Source organism: Podarcis raffonei, chromosome 2, assembly GCF_027172205.1.
Source record: "Podarcis raffonei isolate rPodRaf1 chromosome 2, rPodRaf1.pri, whole genome shotgun sequence".
Classification (NCBI taxonomy): Eukaryota; Metazoa; Chordata; class Lepidosauria; order Squamata; family Lacertidae; genus Podarcis; species Podarcis raffonei.
This window is the reverse complement of record NC_070603.1, coordinates 98,117,340-98,141,133: the sequence shown is the minus strand read 5'-3', so window position 1 is coordinate 98,141,133 and position 23,794 is coordinate 98,117,340. Positions and strand designations below refer to the sequence as shown.

The following is a 23,794-nucleotide window of genomic DNA, read 5'->3' as shown; positions in this document are numbered from 1 at the left end:
CATGCAATACTGAGCTGGATGGACCATTGGCCTAACTCAACATACAGCAGCCTCTTACATTCTCTTCCTGTTAACAGCATTGGAAGAACCTCCAGGTTAGCTGTACCGTTAAGTGAGATTATCAAGTAGTATTCATGGAATGGCTTCGGTTTGATACCTTTAGGGAGCAGTGGTCTCCCATTAGAATGATTTGTGCTTGACAGGAAGAAATTCCTTTCTAGTTACCCTGTCTGTTCACCAGGGGGTCTTCACTGCCTCTCTTTCATCAATCCCCTCACCCCCACCTCCCACCTCTATTGGCTCACTGAGCACAGCCCAACCTTAGGCAGAGAGAGCAGGGAGAAACCACAGCAATATTTACCACCCAGCAGCCTTGCAAGTATGCGTAAGGGACAATGCCACTTTGCCATTTATTTTATAGGCTTGCGAAGAATGATTCTCGAAAGCCAACGAAGTGACGGAGGCACTTTATCTTAAAGTGCCGTAACATGAAGTGTGCGCAGCTGAACACACACGTTTGCTGTGTACACAAGCAATGCTTGAGACATTTACCATTCCTGGTATTGGTGTTAATCATGCAAGTCTGCAACTGTAGTAGGCACATTTACTGCTTCTGAGTAAGTCACACATATCAGCACAGAAAAGAGAGAAAGGGAGAGCAAGCACAAATGCAGCTCAATAGACTCTGAGCCTAAAATCCCAGTTCAGTCATTGGCAGGAGGCCGCTCCAGGCGCTGGGCTGTATTCAATGAAGCTGTCTCGTTAGCACACAAACTTCCACCTGCCCAACAGGGCATCCCTTCCCTCGCACACCTGAAATCTGCTCCAGAGGGTTGGGGAAATCCTCAGAACAGATTTGGGGGGGTGGCACGGGGAGAGATAATCCCATTGTGCAGCTGTAAGTCCTTGTGCTGATGGAACTACTTCAACAGATGTTGTTGTTGTTTTTTTGTTTAGTCGTGTCCGACTCTTCGGGGCCCCATGGACCAGAGCATGCCAGGCACTCCTGTCTTCCACTGCCTCCCGCAGTTTGGTCAAACTCATGTTAGTAGCTTTGAGAACACTGTCCAACCACCTTGTCCTCTGTCGTCCCCTTCTCCTTGTGCCCTCAAACTTTCCCAAAATCAGGGTCTTTTCCAGGGAGTTTTCTTTTCTTGTGAAGTCGCCAAAGTATTGGAGCCTCAGCTTCAGGATCTGTCCTTCTAGTGAGCACTCAGGGCTGATTTCCTTAAGAACGGATAGGTCTGATCTTCTTGCAGTCCATGGGACTCTCAAGAGTCTCCTCCAGCACCATAATTCAAAAGCATCAATTCTTCGGCAATTAGCCTTCTTTAGGGTCCAGCTCTCACTTCCATACATCACTACTGGGAAAACCATTGCTTTAACTATACGGACCTTTGTTGGGAAGGTGATGTCTCTGCTTTTTAAGATGCTGTTTAGGTTTGTCATTGCTTTTCTCCCAAGAAACAGGCCTCTTTTAATTTCGTGGCTGCTGTCACCATCTGCAGTGATCCTGGAGCTTCAACAGATACAACCCTTTATTTTATTTAACACAATTCTATACTGTTTTTTCACAAAATGGCAGCTTGGTGGTAGAGCATCTGCTTTGCACGCAGGTATCCAGGTTTGATGGCTGGCATCTCCAGGTAAGGCTTGGCATAGCCCCAGTCTGAAACCCTTGAGAGTCACTGTCAATCAGAGTAGGGTCAATACTGAGCTAAATGCACCAGTGGCGTGAACTTAGTATAAGGCTGTTTGCTATGCTCCTAATCAGTCATTACTTTTATGACCAACGCATTTTGGGACTGTACAAGTATAACAGCCGGGCTCTGCAACACTTGGCGAGGGAGCAGGATCATTCAACAACTAAGAAGATTGGTAATGCCTTTTTAGAAATAATGAAACAAACGTTGGCCTATACTCGGAGCATAGACAGTAGTCTTGGCTTGTTCCAGTGTCCCTTCTGAAACATATATAACCCATTGCTACAAGCCAATACCTGAACTAAAAAGATGTGGTGATGCAACTATAAGCCAGTGTTCTCAGAAATGCTTCAGAGTTCATTAGGTCCTTGAAACTTGCAACACTTCCCAAAGTGTTGTATCTAGGATTTGTGGGAGACCTGAAGGCATTCTCAAGAGCGTAGAGGGAGACAACAGCCCTGATTTAGAGGCTTAAGCAATGAGCCCCATGCACAGACCCCCAACGAAAAGCAGGCGTTTAAGTGTGCTTCAAAAGAAGCCTTCAAAGTGCTTCTGTGCAGGGGAAATAATGCACGCCTGATGTAGCGGGCCAATCGCAAACCCAGCTCTCACAGCAGCCCACCAGATACTGCTGGGAAGCCTGCAAGCAGCACCTGAGCACAACAGCACTCTTCTTGCTTGTGATTCCCAGCAACTAGCTTCTAGCTGCAAAACGAAGGGCTCCTTTTCCTCCAGTCTTCCCTTGCTTTGGCAAAACTTCTTCATAAACACAGCCCGCTGGGAAATTCCACCAAGTATACAACAAAAGTTCTCCATATGCTTTTTTTCTTATATAAGAGTATGTTTTGACTATGCTCCTGGCTTACATCCAGGGAGCAGTTTTTTTTCTTATAACAAGGGGGGAAATGTTAAAACACAAAAACTTGGGCAGGGGGGAAGGAGGAACATTGCATACCATAAAAAGTAAAACGTTTGTATTCTGTTTAGCTGTCGAAAGCTGTTTTTTCTCTCCAAACAAATGAAGCCACAGTGGAATAAACAGGCATAAGGCTGGGCTGTAGGTTAATAATTCAACAGCCTCAACATTTCTTCGCTCCTGCTAGACACAATCCACCGGGAACTTCTCTTGCATAAGGTTCTGCTACAAGGAATGGGAGTTACACAAGAGTTCCATAGCAAGGAAGAAGTGAAATGGGGAATTGCTCCCATTGACTAAATAAGCATAGTATTCAGCAAATAGAGCCTTCTCCGCAGATTTAGTCCAAACATGTTTGCCATTTGCTGGCAACCTGTTCTTGAAAATGCAAATACATTTATTTCCAAGTAAGGCACACACTGTTTCCATGGAACTCACTCCCAGGTTCACCTGGGGGAATCTAACTGATCGTCTTTAACCTGAATATATAGCTGCAAAAGCCTGATGAAGTCATAGGTCATTTAAAAACAAACTGTGTAGATAAATAATAGCACCCATGAGAGCTATAGGCACACAAGAATCTCCATTTCCCTATTACTGACAAACAGATTAAGGTGTTCCCCTTTTCCAAGTGCTCTAAAAACATTAAGAACAAGGTGGAAAGAAGGCAGACGAGGGCACAGAGAAACAACCAACTTGCCCTAACAAAAGAAGCAGTTTCAGGTTCTGTTTGCAAACTCGGAATGAAATGCTCACTTCCCTTGGGGAGGCTGTGCTGTTGCACTTCAGCCTAGGCCAGTCACACCTGGGGGCAATGTCCTTCAGGTCATTGTCACTGTGGCAGGAGGCAGGCCAGAGCAGCCTCCTGCCTCCAATGGCACGAACATATTTATGATGCTGCAACCACAGCACAAGCAAATGGTTAATCACATCCCCCCCTCAACCTGCCATAATAATAATAATAATAATAATAATAATAATAATAATAATAATAATAATTTATTATTTATACCCCGCCCATCTGGCTGGGCCTCCCCAGCCACTCTGGGCGGCTTCCATAAAAACCAAAAATACAGTAAAATATCACACGTTAAAAACTTCCCTGAACAGGGCTGCCTTAAGATGTCTTCTGAATGCCACCCTCCAGTTGCTGTGAATTTCAACCCCCATCAGTTCTAGCTAGTGTCAGGCTTGTTCCCTGAGAGCCATGAGCTACTTGCACAAAGCACACACCCTATGACTTCTTTCTAGAAAGCAGACAGTAGCACACGTGACATGCTGTACAATACACCGGATAGTCCCTTCCTTACATCTGTTTATTGAGCCAATTTACTTTGGAGCTTGGGGTTTTCTTAGGCCAAGAAAGAAAGAAAGAAAGAAAGAAAGAAAGAAAGAGGGGGAAACTAGCCTGCCCAACTTGTTTCCTTGATGCTTTTGTCATGGGGCCAAGTTGCTTTATCAGCTGGGACTCCCCTCTTGCTCAGAAATGGCATCCTTGCTAGGCTGCCCTAAATCCTCAGCAGATTGCCCTAAATCCAGTGTAAACCCGCTCAGCACAGAAGCTAAGCATTTCTATAACCTGATCTGATTTTTCAGTCCTTTCTTTACTCTTTCAGTCTGTGGCTGATCAAGGCTTTGTAGTCATCCCCAAGAGGCCTTTCACTCCCTGCCACACATGCTCCTGCCATATGCTTGGGACTGATAGAAACAGGACCATAACCATCATTTCCTTTTTATACACAACTTTTACTCAAGAAAATGCCATTTGCAACCTAGGGTTTGTTTGTTTTTTATTGGTGCAAACCTTGCACCATATCTTGCTTCATTTTTAGCTTCCCAGAAATGAGATTTTTTAAAAAGGCATCAAATTTGCAGATGACACCAGGAGGGGTAGCTAATGCCGCAGAAGACAGAATTGGGGTTAAAGATGACCTCTACATATTGGAGAACTGGGCCAAAACTAACAAAATGAATTTCAATAGGGACCAAAGTAAGGTTCTACACTTAGGCAGGAAGACCCAGGTGCACAAATATAAGATGGGGAGACACCTGGCTTATGAGTAGTACATGTTTAAAGAATCCAGGGGTCTTATTTTCTCCTGTTTCGGAGGCTAGGACCCAAACCAATGGCTTCAAATTAGAAGAAAGGAGATTGTGACTAAGCACCAGGAAAAAACTTTCTGACAATAAGAGCTGTTTGACAGTGGAACGAACTCCCTGGGAGGTTTATAAGCAAAGGGTGGATGGCTATTTGCCCTGGACACTTTAATTGCAATTCTGGCATTGCAAGGGGTTTTACTAGTGACTATGCTTCTGTGTGAGTTTGGCAAACTGAATTAAGGGCCACATTCAGCAGTGCGGACAAAGGTCTAGGGCAGCCTTCTCCTGAGACTCCAACTCCCATCATCCTTTGCTAGTAGGGCCAATGATCAAGTGTCATTGGATGTGTGGGCCAACAACTTCTGCAGGCTCCAGGTTGGGGAAATCTGGCCTAGGAACAGATCAACAGGGAAGCCGTCGTCCCAGGCAGTCATTTAACAGGCAGTCATTTACCTTAGATGAGATGAAGCAACTAGAAATTAGGGATGATCACAGAGTGCAGTACACATGCACGTCAGATGATGAGTCATTGCTGCAAGCCTCATAATATTGCTTGGGGCAAAAATAAAAACCAGTGTCTCCAAAGTAAACTTGCAGTGTACTCTCCACCTTCCTTAAGACCACCCCCTTATAGAAGACAAAACCATTTCTGAATTGCTGAATATAGAACATCATCCAGAGAATGCGTATGGTGTATTGTCTTGAGTGGCAGACTAGGAAGACCTGGGTTCAATCCCCCACTGAACCATGAGTTTATGGGATGGCCCTGGGCCAGTCATTATCTGTCATCTTAATCAACTTCACAGGTTTGTCAGGAAGATTAAAATGGAGTAGGCACAATGCATGTTTGATCCCCATATGGGACAGCTGCATATTTCTACATTGCCGGGGGTTGGTCTAGATGATCCTCAGGATCCCTTCCAAATCTACAGTTCTATGATTCTATGTATTCCACCCTAAGCACCTTGAGTGGATTGCAGAAATAAGCACTATGGAAATAAGAATATTCTCAAATATGACTTTTTTCAGAAAACAAGAGATACTTGCAACAACATATAATTTACTAAGCCCTCAGACATCCCATCCATCTTGAACACTGGTTTTGCTGGTTTGGGCTGAAGGGAATTGGAATCCAACAGTGTCTAGGAACACAAGTTTAGAGAAAGGGGATTAGGATAGGCCTATAGGGGCTTTCCTCATCTAAAATAAAGCCCTGAATGGATTAGAATTTTGAAAGGGTCAAAACTAGGGTAATAGCAATATCTGAAAAAGGGTGGGTTCGCCCCCCCAAAAAAATAATTTTTCAAGTTCAACCCTCCTACTAAAACCATGAAAAATTGAACCAGTGCTTCCTTTCAATTCAATACAAAGGAGTTAAATAGCAGTGACTCCTCCTCACTGGTGCCACCACTTTCCCACTTGTTTTCTTACCCAAGTTTTACTTGGTAGCAATGGGGTGGTTTCACAGCTCCCGTAGTCCCTAAATACTGCTGCAGTGGAAATAAATAAAACAAACAGGACATTTTTCATGGTTCCTTGAAGCCATTGCAGCACACTGCGGCAGGCTTTGGGGCAGGCCAAACTACAAAACCTTGCTGCCACCAAGGGAGCTTGGGACTCGAGGGAATTAGTCCTCAGGGGCACACCACACTCCCAAGTAATGCCTTTAGGAGTGTGATGCAGCCCAAAATTTGGAATGGGCTTCCTTTATTGCTCAACTCCATTCACTGCAGGCCTGGTGGTCCAAATTGTGGTACACAGCCTTAGCAGAGATAAGAGGCTGCTGTGGGATGTGAAATTGGACAATGCTTTCATAAACACTTCATAACATTTATGATGGGACAAGGCGAGTCAGTGGTACCTCCGAGTAATCAGAGATTTACTACCGCTTTATTTACTAGTACTTTTGGTTTTTGTGTGATTAATAAGTCAGTCAATGGACTAAATGTGATGACGCTACCCCTTCAGTAAACTCCCTATATGTAGGAATAGCATGCACCAAGTTGAAGTTTTTCTTTTTATTCCTTATTGATTTAATACTTTGCCTATGTGTTTGTTAAATAAATAAAAAAATTCAATGAAAATTACAAATCAAATTAAAAAAAACCCTTTATTTTCAATTTACTCAGAAAATAAATGGTTTTAATCAGGTCTGTTCTGCACTGAGCCAGACTCAAAAACCCGTAAGAACTCTGCTAAAACTTAATGCCTACAAAAACAACTTGGGGTGGAATACCTGCATTGCCCAAGGCTCTGTGTTGAACTCTCCCCCCCCAAAAATGCTGTGGATGTTGGCTAGATATAGGAGAACGAGACTGCATCAATTACTAGCTTTTCTGAAACATCAGATGCTGTCCAAGAATACAACCCCTCGCATTCTCTAGAACCTTGTAATTCTCAGCACTATAAGGAGAGTGAAAACCTGAAATGCTTTTTGTTCCACTGAAAAGAACTCCTAAGTGATAGTTTAGAAAGGTTTAGTGTGATCCTCAGTCACTATTGGCTGCATACTTTCTCCTGGCCAACATCTGATTCGAGGTGTGGGGTGACAATTTTTCTTTTCAGTAGGGAGTTAAAAACACTCACCCACAAAATGTAAGCAGTGACATGTGCGCGTGATGACAGTGTGTTAAAAGGCTGTATACCAAGCCTTTCTCCTGAACCCAGGACCAGTTACTGATCTCGGATTAATAGTCAACTGCATACATGCCTACTCGTTTAGGTATAGGATTTTACCCTTACTGAATAGGAAAATGACATTTTTAAAGGTATGAAAAATTTATACTTATGTGCAACATGCTGGCAGGCCCTGACGGGGGTTGTAGTTCAACAGCGTCTGTGGCACACCTGGTTGGCCAAGCCTGCTCCACAGCATGGCAGGAGGTAATAGCATCATAGAGCTAACCTCAGGTGACTCTCCTGCCCTTAGCAGAGAGCTGCACTATGCGTTGCTCTTGCTACCTGCCAAAAGAGCAGTCGATGGTGGCTTAGCATCATGGAAGCAGGGGGAGAAGGGGGTGAAAGTGGTAGAACGGGTAGGATTTACAAAATAAAATGCCTCATTTCTCTTTTAAGAAAAGTAGAGAGCTGTTGGTCCCGTCCCCCCCGCCGCCGCCCTACCCCAACTCGGCTTTATCTGGGAGAGGATTATTTTCAGGTTGCACGTTGAAACTAAAGGATGCTTGCGGTTATCTCTGACAGCAGCTTCAAAGAATGTGGAATTGGCTAATGGCCACGGGGGTGAGGCAGGGAGATCATGTGGTTAGTTTTACCCGGCTGGAACAGTGCCAGAGAAAGAGGTTAGCACTCCTTAATCTTGCTAGAGGCACCTGTATCTTAAAAATCTCAGGCGCTTTCCAGCCTTGAATACATCAATGGGAACTGTGTACAGTCAGCATTTCCTTGTAAATGCAGGAAGAGAGAGCAAGTTTTGGCATATTGAAAAAACTCTGCATCTCACAAGATGTAAATCTGTGTATATCATGGTTAAGCTATAAACTATAGAGCAGATCATAAAACTTTGGAACAGCTGACGACGGAAAACAAAGGAATGTTTATGTGAGTGTACACAACGAAAAATGTGTTCTGAATCTGATGGTTTTAATACAGAGCAACTCTCCCTTCTCATACAGAATGAAACCATTATTATTATTATTATTATTATTATTATTAGTTTATTAATTCATTCAATTTATATACCACCCAGGGAGGTGTAAAACATTAAGAACACATTACGGATCACCAGTAATAATTTAAAAAAAGAATAAAAAGCATAACAACAGACAGCATAATAACAAAATAATCGTAATAACAGCTCCCTCCCCCAGCTTTAACAGGCCATAGATTATTTAATAGTAGAAGGCATGGGTAAAGAGGAATGCTTTTGCCTCGCATCTAAAGACATGTAATGATGGCACCAGGCGAGCCAATGAAAAGGCCTGTTCTCTTACTGCCACCTTCTGAACCTCTCTGGGAGGAGGGACATAGAGAATGGCCTCAGATGACAAGCACAGGGCCCAGGTCGGTTGTTATGGGGAAAGGTGGTCCTTAAGGTATTGAGGTCCTGATCAGTCTAATGGCAGCTTAGAATGAATAAAAAGTGCATAATTCAGTATTCGCAGATTTTACCTATATATTGTATATATCTCGTTCTTTGAAATCAACCCTTTTTGTATACACTGAACTGCTTGCATAAGAGATGAACTTATATTTCTGGCCTGTATCAGAGAGAGCTGATATAATAATCAATTTGTTTATCATCTATGTCACAAGAATTACTGGTACTGTTTGGTGTTAAGTACATACCCTTTGTGAGATTGTATGGTAAGAGTGGAGTGGCTTTGCTGAGTGTTCAATCACATGCATACCCAAACCCACCCCCCTTATGTTGAATGTACCCTTAGTGGCATAGACTCGAACGTATCTGGTTTTCTTTTCTTATTTTGTGACGTATAAATATTTATAATGTGGGTTTACATGTGCACCCATCTCACATACTTTAGCATTAATCAAGATGTTGTTGTAACAGAAGATTTAATCTGCACAAAAACTTAGCCAATACCCCAAAGGAAAGCTCACGTGAAGCAAAACCTGCCCTCTACCCTTGTCATCCATGCAGGCAGCGACAAGCAAGTGAATGTACAGGAGATAAGATTACTTTCACCACCAGCGTTCCATTCCTAAGAAACTATTTTACGTTTACCATGAGCTTTCTGTATGCATTATACAAATATCCCCCACCTCAGAATTGTTTCACTGAGAGATATTCACATTAAGTGAAATGAAATACATACGAGAAAATTCACTCATTTTGTAAATCACATTGAAACGGGTGGCTTAGAAGGTGATTAAGAAATTAACTGTAATAGTAATAATAAATTTGGCACACTAGTTGTATCTAGCTAGGCAAAATGTGCACTTGATTCTGAGAGGGGGAAATAAAATTGCACACACACACACACACACACACACACAGGTCAAACATTCGATGAAGGGCTTTTAATTCTCAGCATAAACATTTAAGAAAACTATAATACAAGACCTCCCATGTAGACAATTCTTTTTGATAAAAAACATTTAAGACACCTGCAAATCTAGCCTTATAGAGAAAAACAGGCATGGTTATTGCAAGGACCGTACCTCAGAGGGCAGATCACATACATTGCCTGCAGAAGGCCCCATGTTCATTAAAAGGATTGCTGTTAATTGTATGTGTTAGTTGCTATAGAGAGAGAGAGAGAATGCCTCAAAGCAGCTTAAAAAGAAGGCAAAATACAAACAGACAAAATAAACTAAAAGACAAATAAAAGGGACGCGGGTGGCGCTGTGGGTAAAACCTCAGTGCCTAGGACTTGCCGATCGTATGGTCGGTGGTTCGAATCCCCGCGGCGGGGTGAGCTCCCATCTTTCGGTCCCAGCTCCTGCCCACCTAGCAGTTCGAAAGCACCCCTAAGTGCAAGTAGATAAATAGGTACCGCTTTATAGTGGGAAGGTAAACGGCGTTTCCGTGTGCTGCGCTGGTGCTGGCTCGCCAGAGCAGCTTCGTCACGCTGGCCACGTGACCCGGAAGTGTCTGCGGACAGCGCTGGCTCCCGGCCTCTTAAGTGAGATGAGTGCACAACCCTAGAGTCGGACACGATTGGCCCGTACGGGCAGGGGTACCTATACAGTATGCAGATGGTGAGAAAGATTTCTGCCTGAAGCTCTGGAGAACCACAGCCTGTCCCACTAGATAATACTGGGATAGATAGACCAGTGACTCAACCTCATACAAGGTGACTTCCTGTGTTCCTAATCACATGTGCAGTGCCCCTATGTCTTATAAACAACCAAAGTATTCTGGCTTGGCAAGTAACATTATATTGCTCCATAATCCCTATGATTAGAAGGGCAGGGCTTCCAGGTCAGAGGGTGAAGTTCACAGGTGTAATCAAGACTCCGGAGAGTGGCTGTCCTGAGACTCCGGAGAGTGGCTGTCTTGAGACTCCGGAGAGTGGCTGTCTTGAGACTCCGGAGAGTGGCTGTCCTGAGACTCCGGAGAGGGGCTGTCCTGAGACTCTGGAGAGTGGCTGTCCTGAGACTCCGGAGAGTGGCGGTCCTGAGACTCCGGAGAGTGGCTGTCTTGAGACTCCGGAGAGTGGCTGTCCTGAGACTCCGGAGAGTGGCTGTCCTGAGACTCCGGAGAGTGGCTGTCTTGAGACTCCGGAGAGTGGCTGTCCTGAGACTCCGGAGAGGGGCTGTCTTGAGACTCCGGAGAGTGGCTGTCTTGAGACTCCGGAGAGTGGCTGTCCTGAGACTCCGGAGAGTGGCTGTCCTGAGACTCCGGAGAGTGGCTGTCCTGAGACTCCGGAGAGTGGCTGTCCTGAGACTCCGGAGAGTGGCTGTCTTGAGACTCCGGAGAGGGGCTGTCCTGAGACTCTGGAGAGTGGCTGTCCATTGGACTAAACCAAGGATGGGGAATCTGTAGCCTTCCAGGCGTTGTTGGACTCCAGTTCCCATCAGTCCCAGCCAGGAATGATAAGAACTGGAGTCAACAACATGCAGAGGGCAACAGGACTAGCCAAAACTAGGCTATGTTTCCAAGAGTTTCCTAGAGGCAGAATAAGGCTAAATTCCAGTTGCTGGAAGGCAACAGCATACTCTACTTCTGGGCTTTCCCAGAAGCATCTCACTGACCATTGTGAAGAAAAAGACACTTAACTGGATGTACCATCTGACTGACTGGCTATACTTTGATAACCAAACTGAGGTTGTATGCATCACTTTTTCTGTGTGTGCAGAAAGAAACTATTTTGACACCTGATGCACGAATCACACCAGTCTCTGTACACCTCTATCTCACACCCTTGCTAAACATACGTATTTATTTCTCCTTGCAGCTACTCCTCGCTTAGTTGCCTTTGCTTACTTTTACAGTTTACTGCACATGGCAAACAAAGAACCACCCTCTGTGCAAAGAAACTGTTTGTACTATCATCTCTTCTTCCATGACTCCTTTTCGTAGGAGTCACTGTTTCCAGAAGCTGGCTGGCATCGAAACTTGCCACCCGCTTTCCCTTCCTTTTGTGGTCTATGCTGTGTAGCTACTGCAGGAGCTGCGTAAGTGTGTGTGTGGCTTTGGAAAATAAACTGCAGAATGTCTATTTTTATGTGTGGTGGTGCGCAGAAACACTTGCCATTTGCTACATCACCATTCCCAGTAATTGGTATTAATTAAGCGCAGATTTGAGTGATCACTGGAAGGACAGATCGCTTCAATACTTTGGCCACCTCATGAGAAGAGAAGACTCCCTGGAAAAGACCCTGATGTTGGGAAAGATGGAGGGCACAAGGAGAAGGGGAAGACAGAGAATGAAGTGGTTGGATAGTGTTCTTGAAGCTACCAGCATGAGTTTGACCAAACTGCGGGAGGCAGTGGAAGACAGGAGTGCCTGGCGTGCTCTGGTCCATGGAGTCACGAAGAGTCGGACACGACTAAACGACTAAACAACAACAAAGCACAGATTAACAAGCACAGATTCCCCTAGAATTGTCTCAAATGGTGTGAAAGACTGCCTGCAGTGACAACTGTTTAAGGCTGTACTCCTAGGCACAATTATTTGGGCTTAAGTCACACTAAGCTAAAAAGAACTTATTTCTGAGGAAATATGTATTAATAAGTACATTTAAAAACCTACCTTTCCTCTAAGGAATTGAAGCTGGTGTACATAGTTCTCTTCCCACTCCCCCAGGAAATAACTCTGACTTTCTTTAATGACAAGTGGTATAAAAAATACTGTTGGATACATTCCTTCATATTTAAAATAAACCCAATGAGGTTAAGCTGAGTGACTACCCCATGGTCATCCAGTGAGTTTCATGAGTGGGTGGGTATTTGAAAATTCGTCTCCCCAATTGTACTCTGACACACTAACCATTATACCACACTAGCCTAGATGAACAATTCATGACTCCTAAGCAGTGCTGTTTTTCTAGAAAAAAGAGGTGCCAGAACTCTCCATGAACACCTCCCTTGTTCTCTTACAATGACAATGGCGCCCACCTGAGAGGTGACAGAACTGAGTTCCTGTGAGTTCTGAAAGAAAGCCCTGGAAATAAGTAATAACATACAATGATGCTTTGCTTGAGAATGAGCAAGCTATACTTAAATTGTCAACTTTCCTTTAAGCCCAGGTTAAGCCCCAGGTTAAGACTACCCAACCCTCTTCCAAGCCAGTGTTTTGCCAAACAGCAGGAAATTACAGGCAATTGTTTAGGAACAACAACAACCAAACAACAACAGCAGAGCAACAACAACAACAACTCTTTTGGACGCAAAAGTAAGATATACATGTTTTTGAAAAAAATAAAAACAAATTCACTGAATAATTTGATCACTGCATAGTCAAGCCATTGCTTGTTTGTTCTAGATCAGGTATGGCTAACCTGTGGTCTTCTAGGAGTCACTGAACTACAACTCTCATCATCCCAGCCAACATGGTCAGTGGTCAGGAATGATGGGAGTTAAATCCAATGACATCTGGAGAGTCATAGGGTCAGCTACTCTTGTACCAGACGAATAACTGATGGTTGGATAAACAAAACAAAACTGAGGCATGTTGACTAATTGTTTCTGGATTATTTACCTGCATTGTTGTAGAACAGTTGCAGACATAGGAAAGAGCATTTTCTGTGGCAGACCTCTTGTTCAGTAAGATCTGCCTCTTTTACGGTGTTAAATGAATTTCACATTGAGATACTTTTTCAGATATAGACGTCTGCTAAAAAATCTGGCCAGATGTACCACTCCTACACATACTTGACTTATATTCTGAGACAGCAGCAAAATGTGCAGCTGGCAGAAAATGCATTTGAGGTGTTGACCCCTAAATGATCTAGGGAGCAGGAAGAAGAGCAGAATAGCTAGCCCTTGGCATCGATATGCAGATAAAGCACAGAGGTGTGGCTGCAAAGAAGCAAGGTGCGTTTTCCCTGCAGGATAGTCATGTGCATTAAAGCGTCCCTGCTACACTCAGCAAGGGAAATTAGCTCTTCCAGAAGTTTATGATTTGCACGTGTTTATGATTTATGAGTTGGGACAGTTCCTATACACATCATATGCCCAGGGAGGAGGAAAGGGGCCTTTTAGGAATGGCAAGAGAAAGCAGTGGGGCAGGACCATGCCCTCCATTTTGGTAGGGTAAGAGGGTTAGGCTTATTTTGTTCTGACATGCTGCTTACGATGGATGGCAAAAGGTTCCAGCCTACCCACCTATCCTCATGCAACACCACAGGTTCACCTGAGATGCCACCGACACCTCAGTGAGATGGATGAAGAATTTATTCTAATCACATTTTAGTACAGACCAAATCATGGCAAATGGACATGTCCTTTCCAAAAGGCCTGCTCCCCTACTTTTGATGGCAGACAGACACACAGGAAGTCAGTGGGCAAAGCTTTTCCCATTGGATCTCTCCCTGGCAAGAAGAAGTGTCATGCATTACACAACTGCATGCCAGGGAAGGGTTAAAAATATGGAGGCAAGGGAAAGAAAGAAAGAAAGAAAGAAAGAAAGGGCAACCCCAAGTGAGTGGATGCACAAACTAGCCCATATATTTCTGTGAAGTTTGTATAATATAGTTTCCACAAAGGTGGCAAGTCCATTTCCCCCCCTCTATTCTCCCAGGATAGCTTCTTTAACAGCTGTTAACAGCCCCCACCACTGCAAAAAAAGGCTGTATTGTGCCTCTCACACAGTGTTTATTTAAAGGCCCAATTTTTATAAAAATACAGCAAGTCGTTATACAACAGAAAACCCCCCGACATGACAATAAAATCAATAAAAGGATCAACAAAAAATGGCAGATGAAAAGAAATTCACATTTCAAAAGGCCTGTTTCAATAACAGAGTAATCAGGGTGATTCCTGTCAAACTTCTGTTGGCAGGGAGTTCCACTGGACAGCGCCTGCCACACTAAAGGTTCAGTCCCTAATAAAGGCTAGATTACACTGGATCCAGTTCTTTCACTGAACAGAGGAACGCTTTGCTAATCATCTTTTTTTTTAAGTTGCACCCGCACCTATGTATTACAAAACACACACACACACACACACACACACACACACACACACACACAGAGAGACTTACCTTCCTAGGCTTGACTTTATCTTGTAAATCGTACTGGCCGATTCCTTTATAACTGATCCCGAGCCACCATGGGATCCCTTGTTTATCCTGAAGAACAGAAAGGACACAAGTGGCGAGACCTAAGTAGGAGTCAAGCGCTGCCGAGTTGATGCAGTAGCGTTTAAAAACTATTTTGTTCTGCAACAAGTATCTGCAGGTTAGGGAGACGAAAAGCAGCTCTTTGTTAGCACACCTGCAGCCAACTGAGCGGGGATTATTGTTTAAAGTGGTCTGCCATTCCTTTCCCAGCTGGAAGATAGATGCTGTGCAAACAGGCAGAAAGCAGTGAGGAAGCGAGAAGGCTGCATTCCTTGAAACAGTGGCTACAGGCGGGGCGCAAGCTGAGGAAAATCTGTGGGCGGTAAAACAACAACAATGGAAGGGGGTTGATGAGGGGTATGTCCAAAGTACTGCTGCCCTGGGACACTGCTGAGAGGAAAGAATGGGCTATGTACACATGGCACTTTACTCCAAAGTACATCTTGCTGCCTTTAGAAGATCACCCTGCATTTATTACTTTGCACGAGCATATGATACGGAGTTAGGAAGCAGACTGAAGCTTATCTTGTTACTGTGTGACTGCCTCCTCTCTCAGGGACCTGTGCAAGATTTCATGTTTCACAGGTCTCTCTTTCTCAGTTAAGGAGATAATAACATGAAGCATTATGCAGCCAACACACTGTTTCAGTAAACCTGACCACAAGCCTTTAATACAGGTTATTAGTATCATCCACCTATTGCAGACGAGGTTCAGAGGCTAAGAAATGGCAGCTAGCCTAAGGCCACCAAATGCATTCACAGCCAAAGTAAACTAGGGCTTTCTGGTTCACAGCTCAATCTCTCAGCCACTAGCTTGCTAGTGTGAAGTTGGCATTTTTCAACAACTGTATTGTGAACATATATTGGCAAGCTTGCATAGTTTAATCAGGAACGTATGGGATTATAAAATGTATACATTAGGTATGTGTGATCTTAAGTTATTACCAAATAATGCTGTATTTGTCTGTGTTTTTAATGTGACCCTGCCCTAAAATTGCTTACCATGAGTTGCTTAAAATTGCACACATAAATAAAATGCCACATCTTGTGTTTTTGTGTGTGGAAGATGACACGAGGTTCCTAGCATATGGCCTCACAGTATGGTCTGAAAGCACATGAGGCCACCATCTTGCTGAAGTTTATGCAGGTCTGGGTCTAATCACTGCCAAGGGGAACAAACACCTGGGAACCACATGTATGTTGTTATATTAAAAACAAGAGACTGAATTAAAGCAAGAGTGTTGCTCCAGATGTTGATTCTGACTCCCATCAGCTTCTGCCAGCATGGCTAATGGCCAGACATGATAGGGGGCTTCAGTCCAACATATGGACATCAGCATGTCAAGGAAGGTTGGTCTACTCTCACTGGCAGTGGTTTTCCAGTGCCTCAAACTGAAATTTTCCCCACCACCAGGGACTGAACCTGGGACCTTCTGCCTGCCAAGTATGTGTTCCCTCCTGTTTTTTTCTAGGGGGGGGGGGGCACTGCTCTTTCAAAACTCCAACTCTGTGGGTGGGATTCAACTAAATTACTGTGTGCGCGCAACGAAGTCCACTCATGCAACAGGGCTCCCCCCCTCCTCCCCCGCGAGCACCCCCTAAATATGCTCTGGAGGGTTGAAGAAACCCCTAGAACAGGTTTAGGGGGCAAGTAGGGGGGAAAGTCCCATTGTACAAGCAGACTTTGTACCACACTTAGCACAATGCTGAATTCCGCCCCAAGGCACTTAGGTTCTCTTGCAGCAGTCACTAACCTTTACTCCGTAGTAATGGACTCCGTATGTAGGCAGAGCTTCAACCACTTTCATGTACCTGTGCAGACAGATTCATAAGTAAATGGGCTGGCTCTTCTGTGAAGTTCTCTCTAAGCACATATTCTCTGATTTTTTTATTCCTCTTTAAGCTGCAGCAGAGGGTTCTCCCCATTGCCCTTTAATTTTTTTTAGAACAGATCAGTCAACAGCTATGTTTGAAGTATGTTTACAAATGCGTTCAAGCACAGCAACAAACTGCATGGTCAAAAAAATGTCAAAAGAGCTCAGCAGAATGGAATTAGCGTGGTCTCCCATTAAAAAACACCACCAAAAGTTGTGCTGTGCAATTTGGCACAGGTGCTCAGCCCCTGTTCTACTTGCCAGCTTAACAGCTGAACTCCATTAAAAACTTGGCTCCAATGATTGTGGCTGAGCTCTCTAACAATACAGGTCTGCACTATTTTCCAAGCTTAGTTCTAAGGTGTGTTTTATGTTCTTCTGAGTACACTTCCATGGTAAATGTAGCTGACCAGGCTATATGATAGACATTTGAATAGTCAAGTACACATAACCTCAGGGAGACATGACCAGGAAATGAGATCTGACCAAGCTAGTGCCTATTCATGGAATGTTCAGTTGTTTGCACAGCTTCAGCTGTTGGGTCAGTTCTTGAGTAGGCTCCTGGCTATGAAAGGCACTGTGGAGTCTTCAGGAGAAAAGACAGTGTGGGAGGGGAATTGGGGAATTGGTCCAAAGATCTGCTGTCCATGCCTTCGCGACCTACAGGTGGGTATGTCACTTTTCAGCATGTTATCGCTGACCATCAGTGTCTACCAGTGACTAACCGAGAACCATGTCAACCTATCAGACCACTGGTGAAGCCCCTTCTGCACTCCACCTCACCCCACAAATGTCCAAGTGAAACACTTACTGAACAATCGCTTGTCCTCTGGTCAGCCCCTTATTTTTTACATAATGTTCAATGACTCTGTCCTCACTGTGGAACAAGCAAAATGGTTAAGGAGGCGGCAGAAGTATTTTATACCAAATAATAATGTTTGACGGCACTCAGAAAACCATTCCACACACAAACATACAACACTCCGCTAAGAACCTCTCCGGTGAGGTGCGCACTCTTGCACATTCAGGAACTGAGCTACATAGAATGGAACGATGTGTCTGTTCCTTGATATAGCAGGACGGGCTCTAATTTGTAATTAACCCTGCTATATCGTGCACACTATTGTAGAATGTCCCATTACTAAGACACAAGCATTGAACGAGTTGCAAGCACAGCAAAGCTGAAATTTAGCAAAAAGCAGGTGGAGTTATGTTAGGTTCCCTACCGCATCACCATGATGAGAACTTGCAGTCAAAAGTGTGCATATGTCAGAAAACTGCCTATACCAATACATTATCATTGGAGGAAATAACAGAAGAAGTTAAGTGGTTCCCTGCCAGATCAAGCCAAAGACCCATCTAGTCCAGGATCCTGTTCTTACAATTAGAGGCCTCTGGGAAGCCCATAAGCAAGAGATGAGTGTAATAGCACTCCCCAGCAACTGGTATTGAAGCATATCACCTCTGATAATGAAGGTAATATAATCATTGTGCAGCCATTCATAATGTAGCTGCTCAGTGAATTTGACTGCTGTTAAAGGCAGAAGAGTCCTGCTGAGTGGAGGAAGGAGTCCAGTAGCAGCTTTTAAGACATTTGGGCTTGGATCCAGAGTTCCTGTAAGCTCAACTCTGATCACAGGATGCTCCTGCTAGAGGAAGAGGCAATTCCCTCTCCACCCCTGCCTGCCCCCATAATCCCTTGAAAAGCTACTCTAAAGGGTTGAGAGACCCTCTGGATATAGTGTGGGAAGTGGCCTGCAGTGCTGCAGCAGGAAGAAGGACTGGGTGAAAATCACCTTCTTACCTCTTCCTCTAGCAGGAACATCCTGTGAGCAGAGCTCAGCTCACAGGAACTCTGGATTCAAGCTAAAATGTCTTACAGTCTGCTACAGGCCTTACCAGGACCTTTCATAGTTGCATAAAATGCAGGTATTTAACAGGGATAATCCTGGCTTACATGGGCCAGCAATGACTGGGATAGCTAGATCTGTTGAATTTCTGCAGGACACTGATATTGTTAAGACACAGGAGCCCTGCTAGAGAAAAAGATAGCAATACCGTGGGGCCCACAAAGGCTGCTACCCTACATACACTGCTTAAAACTTACTGAACTTGCAACACCTACCGGTGTGCATAACTGCAACCCAAAAGGAATAAGCTGTTGTAAACGATCAATGACTTGCCCTCTCTTATAACTACAGATTTCATAGTGCGGCTTGAGTTTATGAAGGTGAGTTATCAGCATGACAGCAATGGACTATGAAGCGGCAACAACAAAGATGGCCACGTAACTCTCATGGGAAGTAATAGTTACACTTTAGTCTGCACTAGGTAGACCTCATCTGGAATACTGGGCCCAGTTCTGGGTGCCACACTTTAAGAAGGATGAAGAGAAACTGGAACAGGTTCAGAGGAGGGCAACGAAGATGGTCAGAGTATGGAAAACCAAGTCCTATGAGGAAAGGTTGAAGGAATTGGGTATGTTTAGCCTAGAGAAGACTGAGCAGGGGACATAATAGCATTTTTTTTAGTCCCAGGATTACAGCCCCAAGTTTACTTTGGAGAGAGATCATCTTATGAAAGTCAACTCCTTTAAAACATTCCTATGTTTTCCTTAAACATTTGAACTAATCTTTAAATCCTGGCCCTGGATTCAGATACACTTATCGACCTACAGAACTTGGGCAGTGTCTGTATTAAATACATCTATACTATGTGTTCAACAGCTTTTCAAACAAATAGTAGCTGGGAGGAAATTTCGACAGCCTCATGAAAATATGTGTGTTATTTAGGGCGTCAGATAAAGTGTTCGATGGGCCAGGAGGACCTTGGATTAAACCCCTGCTCAGAGGTGGAAGTCCTTGGATGGCCTTGGGGGCAAGGCACAGCCAGACCTAATTTACTTTGCTGGCTTGTTGTGAGGATAATATGGGGAGTTGGAGGCAGGGGGAGATGAGAAACTATGGCTTGGATCTAGAGTCCCTGTGAGTGAAACAGGGGAGGTGATTTCTGCCCAGTTCCTCCTCTCCTCCTCCTCCCTGCAGCCTCCTTTGTCCATTGAAAAGTTTAGGAGGGCTGGAGGACCCTCCAGAACAAGGTGGTGCTGGGAAGCATGGGAAGTGAAACTTGTCAAAAATCTCCTCCTCCTCACTTCATGGACCACAAGTATGGAAAGAGCCCTTCCGATTCACGGAAGAGACACTGTGGCTCTCCAACCCTTCCAATTCTGCTTAGAGAAGAAGGGGAGGATAAAAGTGTGAAAGGCAAGTGAAACAAAAAAGAAATGTGTCTTACCAAAAGGCGAGCGATGGGTGTTCCTGTAGCGTCTTGGTAGGAAAGGCAGGCAAGTTCTTTAGATCTTTCCTTGCATTCTCATCACTTGGAAGTGCACGGGAAAACAAAAGAATGGAAGAGTGTTAACTATTTTGGAATCAGTAAGACTTGCCCAGTTGGTTCTAGGAAAAGGGGGCTGAGTTTTAGCCACTCGGAAGCGGGTTCATTCATAGTGTAGTCCAGCTGTCATAGCAACGTAACCCTATAGGCCTTCTTGCATGACAACTCTGAACAAAAGAAGTGGACTTACATTACTTTTCTGATTAGGGACACAGTGCAACTGAGGAAATTTGGCTGCCGAAGAAAAAGAAGCGGTGATACTCATCAGCCACTGAATATTCTTTGCTGAAACGATACCTTCTGGTTCAACCAGTCGATAAAACAAACCCCCGCGTTCTCTAACATGGACACATCTCTTAAGATTCCTAAAGCAAATCTGATTCCACTTTTTGTCTAAATAATAATAATCAGCTAAGGCATTCTCACTATTCTAGTTCTTAGAGAGGGGGGAGAAATAGGAGAGAGAAAGTTAAAAGGAAATTGTAACTTGGCCCCAAGTTGTAGGGTTTGGGCAGATATCCATTTAATTATTTTAAGAAGACAAAAAGGCATGTGTGGTTGCTGGCAGAAAAGAAAAGTGGGCAATACTTTCTGTTTATCTGCTTAATTAGGCCAACGAGTTTCTGCAGGATTTCTGCATGCTTTTAGCAGAGATCAGCAAGCACCAACATGACTTTTCTGTACCAGTAATTCATTGGGCTTCCTGAGTCACTAACACGTGCCTCGTTTTTCCCAATGGAATAAGCTGACGCATGACTTCTTATACAAGGTGCCTTGTTCTAAACTGAACTCACAGAATCTTTAAATAATTCAGCACAGGAGAAAAGTGTGACTCCCTCCCAACCCTCTGTTGCAGAATCTCTCTGGATGTGCACCTGTCCAAAAACAGGGAAGAATTTCCTAACAGTGTGGTAGCCCAGGGGTGGGGAACCCCAGGCCTAAGGACCAAATGCACCCCTCCAGTCCTCTCTATCTGCTCCTCGGGACTGACTGTCCCCAGGACATACCACTCAACTGCCCTGCTGTGTGCTTCTGTCTGCCTGGAATGCCTCCCTGAACTGCAAGAAGACATTTTGGTTGCCTGGGCAGAGGATGGAGGGGCGTGTGTGTGTGTGCGCGCGCGTGCATAGAGACCTCTGGTTTCTGCCTGGCTAGCATGTAGTCTACTGTACAAAGGTAAGCCTCACATCTGCTGCTTCACCCAACGTTGGCTCTGGCCCCATCCACCACTTACGCAAACACACAGGGAAGCTGCCCATGGGAATGAAGGCTGAAAAAGGTACCCCACCGCAGTGATAGTATTATCGCAGCATTGGCATCCAAATATTTCTGGAAAGAGCCTCCTGTCAAGAGAAATATCTCCTTTCTGGCAGCAAGAATCACCTCTTCCAGAACTGGAATTTTTTTTAAAAAAAAATCAGATTTAAGCTCTATCTGCTTATGTTTACACACACACACACACACACACACACACACACAGGACAACACTGGGATAAATTGTCAGTTGCCCTTCTGCAGTTCAGGAAAGGCTCTTGCTGGCAGAAGGAGGGAGGAGGCCTCCCCCTTTGTCCTGCAACGCCCCACACCACCCCCCAGGCTGTTCCCTGATCCCTCTGGAGCACATTTTCATGGAACAAAGGGAATAAGAAATAAGCAAAAACTGCCCTCACTGAACTGAGTTCTGTTCACAGGATCCAAGCCATTATTTTAACACTTTCAGTTAACTGAAAAACACACACGGAGTGAGAATATGTCTGCATGTGTGGATAACACAAGCTCTCCAATTCAACTGTGGTCCTTTAACACAAGTGTTCCTATAGGAAATAAAAGGATTCTATTTCAGCTGCCAGTTCTCACCAGAATCTAGGTCTCCACCTGCCACAGAGCAGGCCCATTGTAGTCCAGCGCCTGCAGGGCAAATAGCTATTGATGACAAGAAAGTCGATCTGCAAGGAGATTCTCCTAAGGGCTGCAGCCAATCTGAGGTGGTGGGAAAGTTTCTTCCTGACCTCAAATATCATTATATGTCAAACGCTTGAGTGTTATTTGAGCAACCTCTTTCAGAGAGTTACTCCCAAAAGAAAAGAAAACCGGGAACAATTCTTATAAGCTGTTCGCATGCACGTGTTCATTGCATGAAGACTGCAATACCTTTTGCATTTGTTAATGGCCCACCATGGCTATAACATGGAAATAACCTTCACATTTCCTCGTACCATCTCACAAAAACATAGTGTTTCAATGAATTGTGCCAACACTTTCAGCTAGTAGTATTCCAGTGTACAATAACTGAGCAGGTAACTCGCATCTTACACTTATTTTACTTATGCAATCACAGCTTTGCACAGTGTGTGTGTGTGTGTGTGTGTGTGTGTGTGTGTAACCCACTCCCCATTTATATATTCTCCCACCACCACCTGGGCAATGCTGCAATGCTGGGCTTGCCCAGGTTTGGGAAGGTGGCAAAAGGGAAGGAGATGTGAGCGCTCTGGCAGTGTCCTAGAACCCCTGCTCCACAAAGCTGGGCAAGCAATCCTACACCTTGTAGTGGGGACAGTCCTGGAGGTTCCTGGCTTTACATGATTTTGCATCTGCAAGCAATGCCCACAAACATAACCTCCACATAAGATGCGAGTTACCTGTACAGTCGTACGTTGGAAGTCAAACAGAATCCATTCCGGAAGTCCATTCGACTTCCAAAACATTTGGAAACCAAAGCTCCTGCAGCCAATTGGAAGCTGCAGGAGCCCCGTCGGATGTTCGGCTTCCAAAAATAGTTCACAAACCGGAACAGTCACTTCTGGGTTTGCTGCATCCGGGAGCTAAAACATTTGAGAACTAAGTTGATCGAAAACAAAGGTACGATTGTATATGAATGACAAAGTCAAGTCATGTCACCCAATATCCCAAGGTTTTCTCTGACTCCCAAGAAATGGGGGGGGGAGGCAATATCTTGGGGGTGTGAATGGGTGCATCTGTGTGTAAAGGTTCCTGAATCAAGGCTAGAACACCCCATGGAGGGGTATCTAGAGTCTTCCTTGTACAGTTTTCGACATAAACTGAAGAGACGCTTCTTCTATACCATAGCCTTAGACATTTAAGGTATTTTGTTTTGTAGGACCCTCCTCTTTCGCTGAATGTATACTGCTCTGTTCTGGCTGAAACGGTTCTCCTTGCTCTTACAAACGTTAGCTGTTTTATCTGTTTTTATACATTGCATATTCTGTTGTTGTAATCAGCTCTGGGACCTTAGGTGAAGGGCGGGTAAAAAATCTTCTAAATAAATAAAACATCTCTGCTCTCATCTCGACTTTGAAGCAATCTGTTCATTAGTTCTCTGTGGTATACATGACAGCTTCTTCACCTCCTTCAAAGCTCCTCCGCAGTGGCTCACCACTAAGAGGCTAATATACGTTCACAACACACCCGTGACAAACTACAGTGCCCTATTTTTCTATTTCAGAACCATGGGCCAAAAAAAAAAAGTCACAAGGCAAGCCGCCTCCTACACACTGAATGAAGGTGCAAGCCATAATTCAGAGGTTTCCTATGACAGGGCTGAAAATGATAGACTCCTTACGCTGCAGGAGAACTGAAGATCAA

At 44.4% G+C, this 23,794-nt stretch overlaps 1 protein-coding gene across 6 annotated transcripts in view; it reads right to left on the bottom strand.

Annotated features, from left to right (window-relative positions):
• Positions 1–23,794, bottom strand: part of FRMD4B (FERM domain containing 4B) — a 247,633-nt gene that overhangs the window by 39,604 nt on the left and 184,235 nt on the right. For all 6 annotated transcript variants that reach the window (XM_053378234.1, XM_053378235.1, XM_053378230.1 and 3 more), the window contains 4 exons: positions 20,093–20,176; positions 17,610–17,675; positions 16,679–16,736; positions 14,847–14,933 (listed from right to left, as the gene is read on the bottom strand). In XM_053378234.1, coding sequence (XP_053234209.1) covers positions 14,847–14,933; positions 16,679–16,736; positions 17,610–17,675; positions 20,093–20,176 — 295 coding nt within the window. The remainder of the gene's footprint in view (positions 1–14,846; positions 14,934–16,678; positions 16,737–17,609; positions 17,676–20,092; positions 20,177–23,794) is intronic.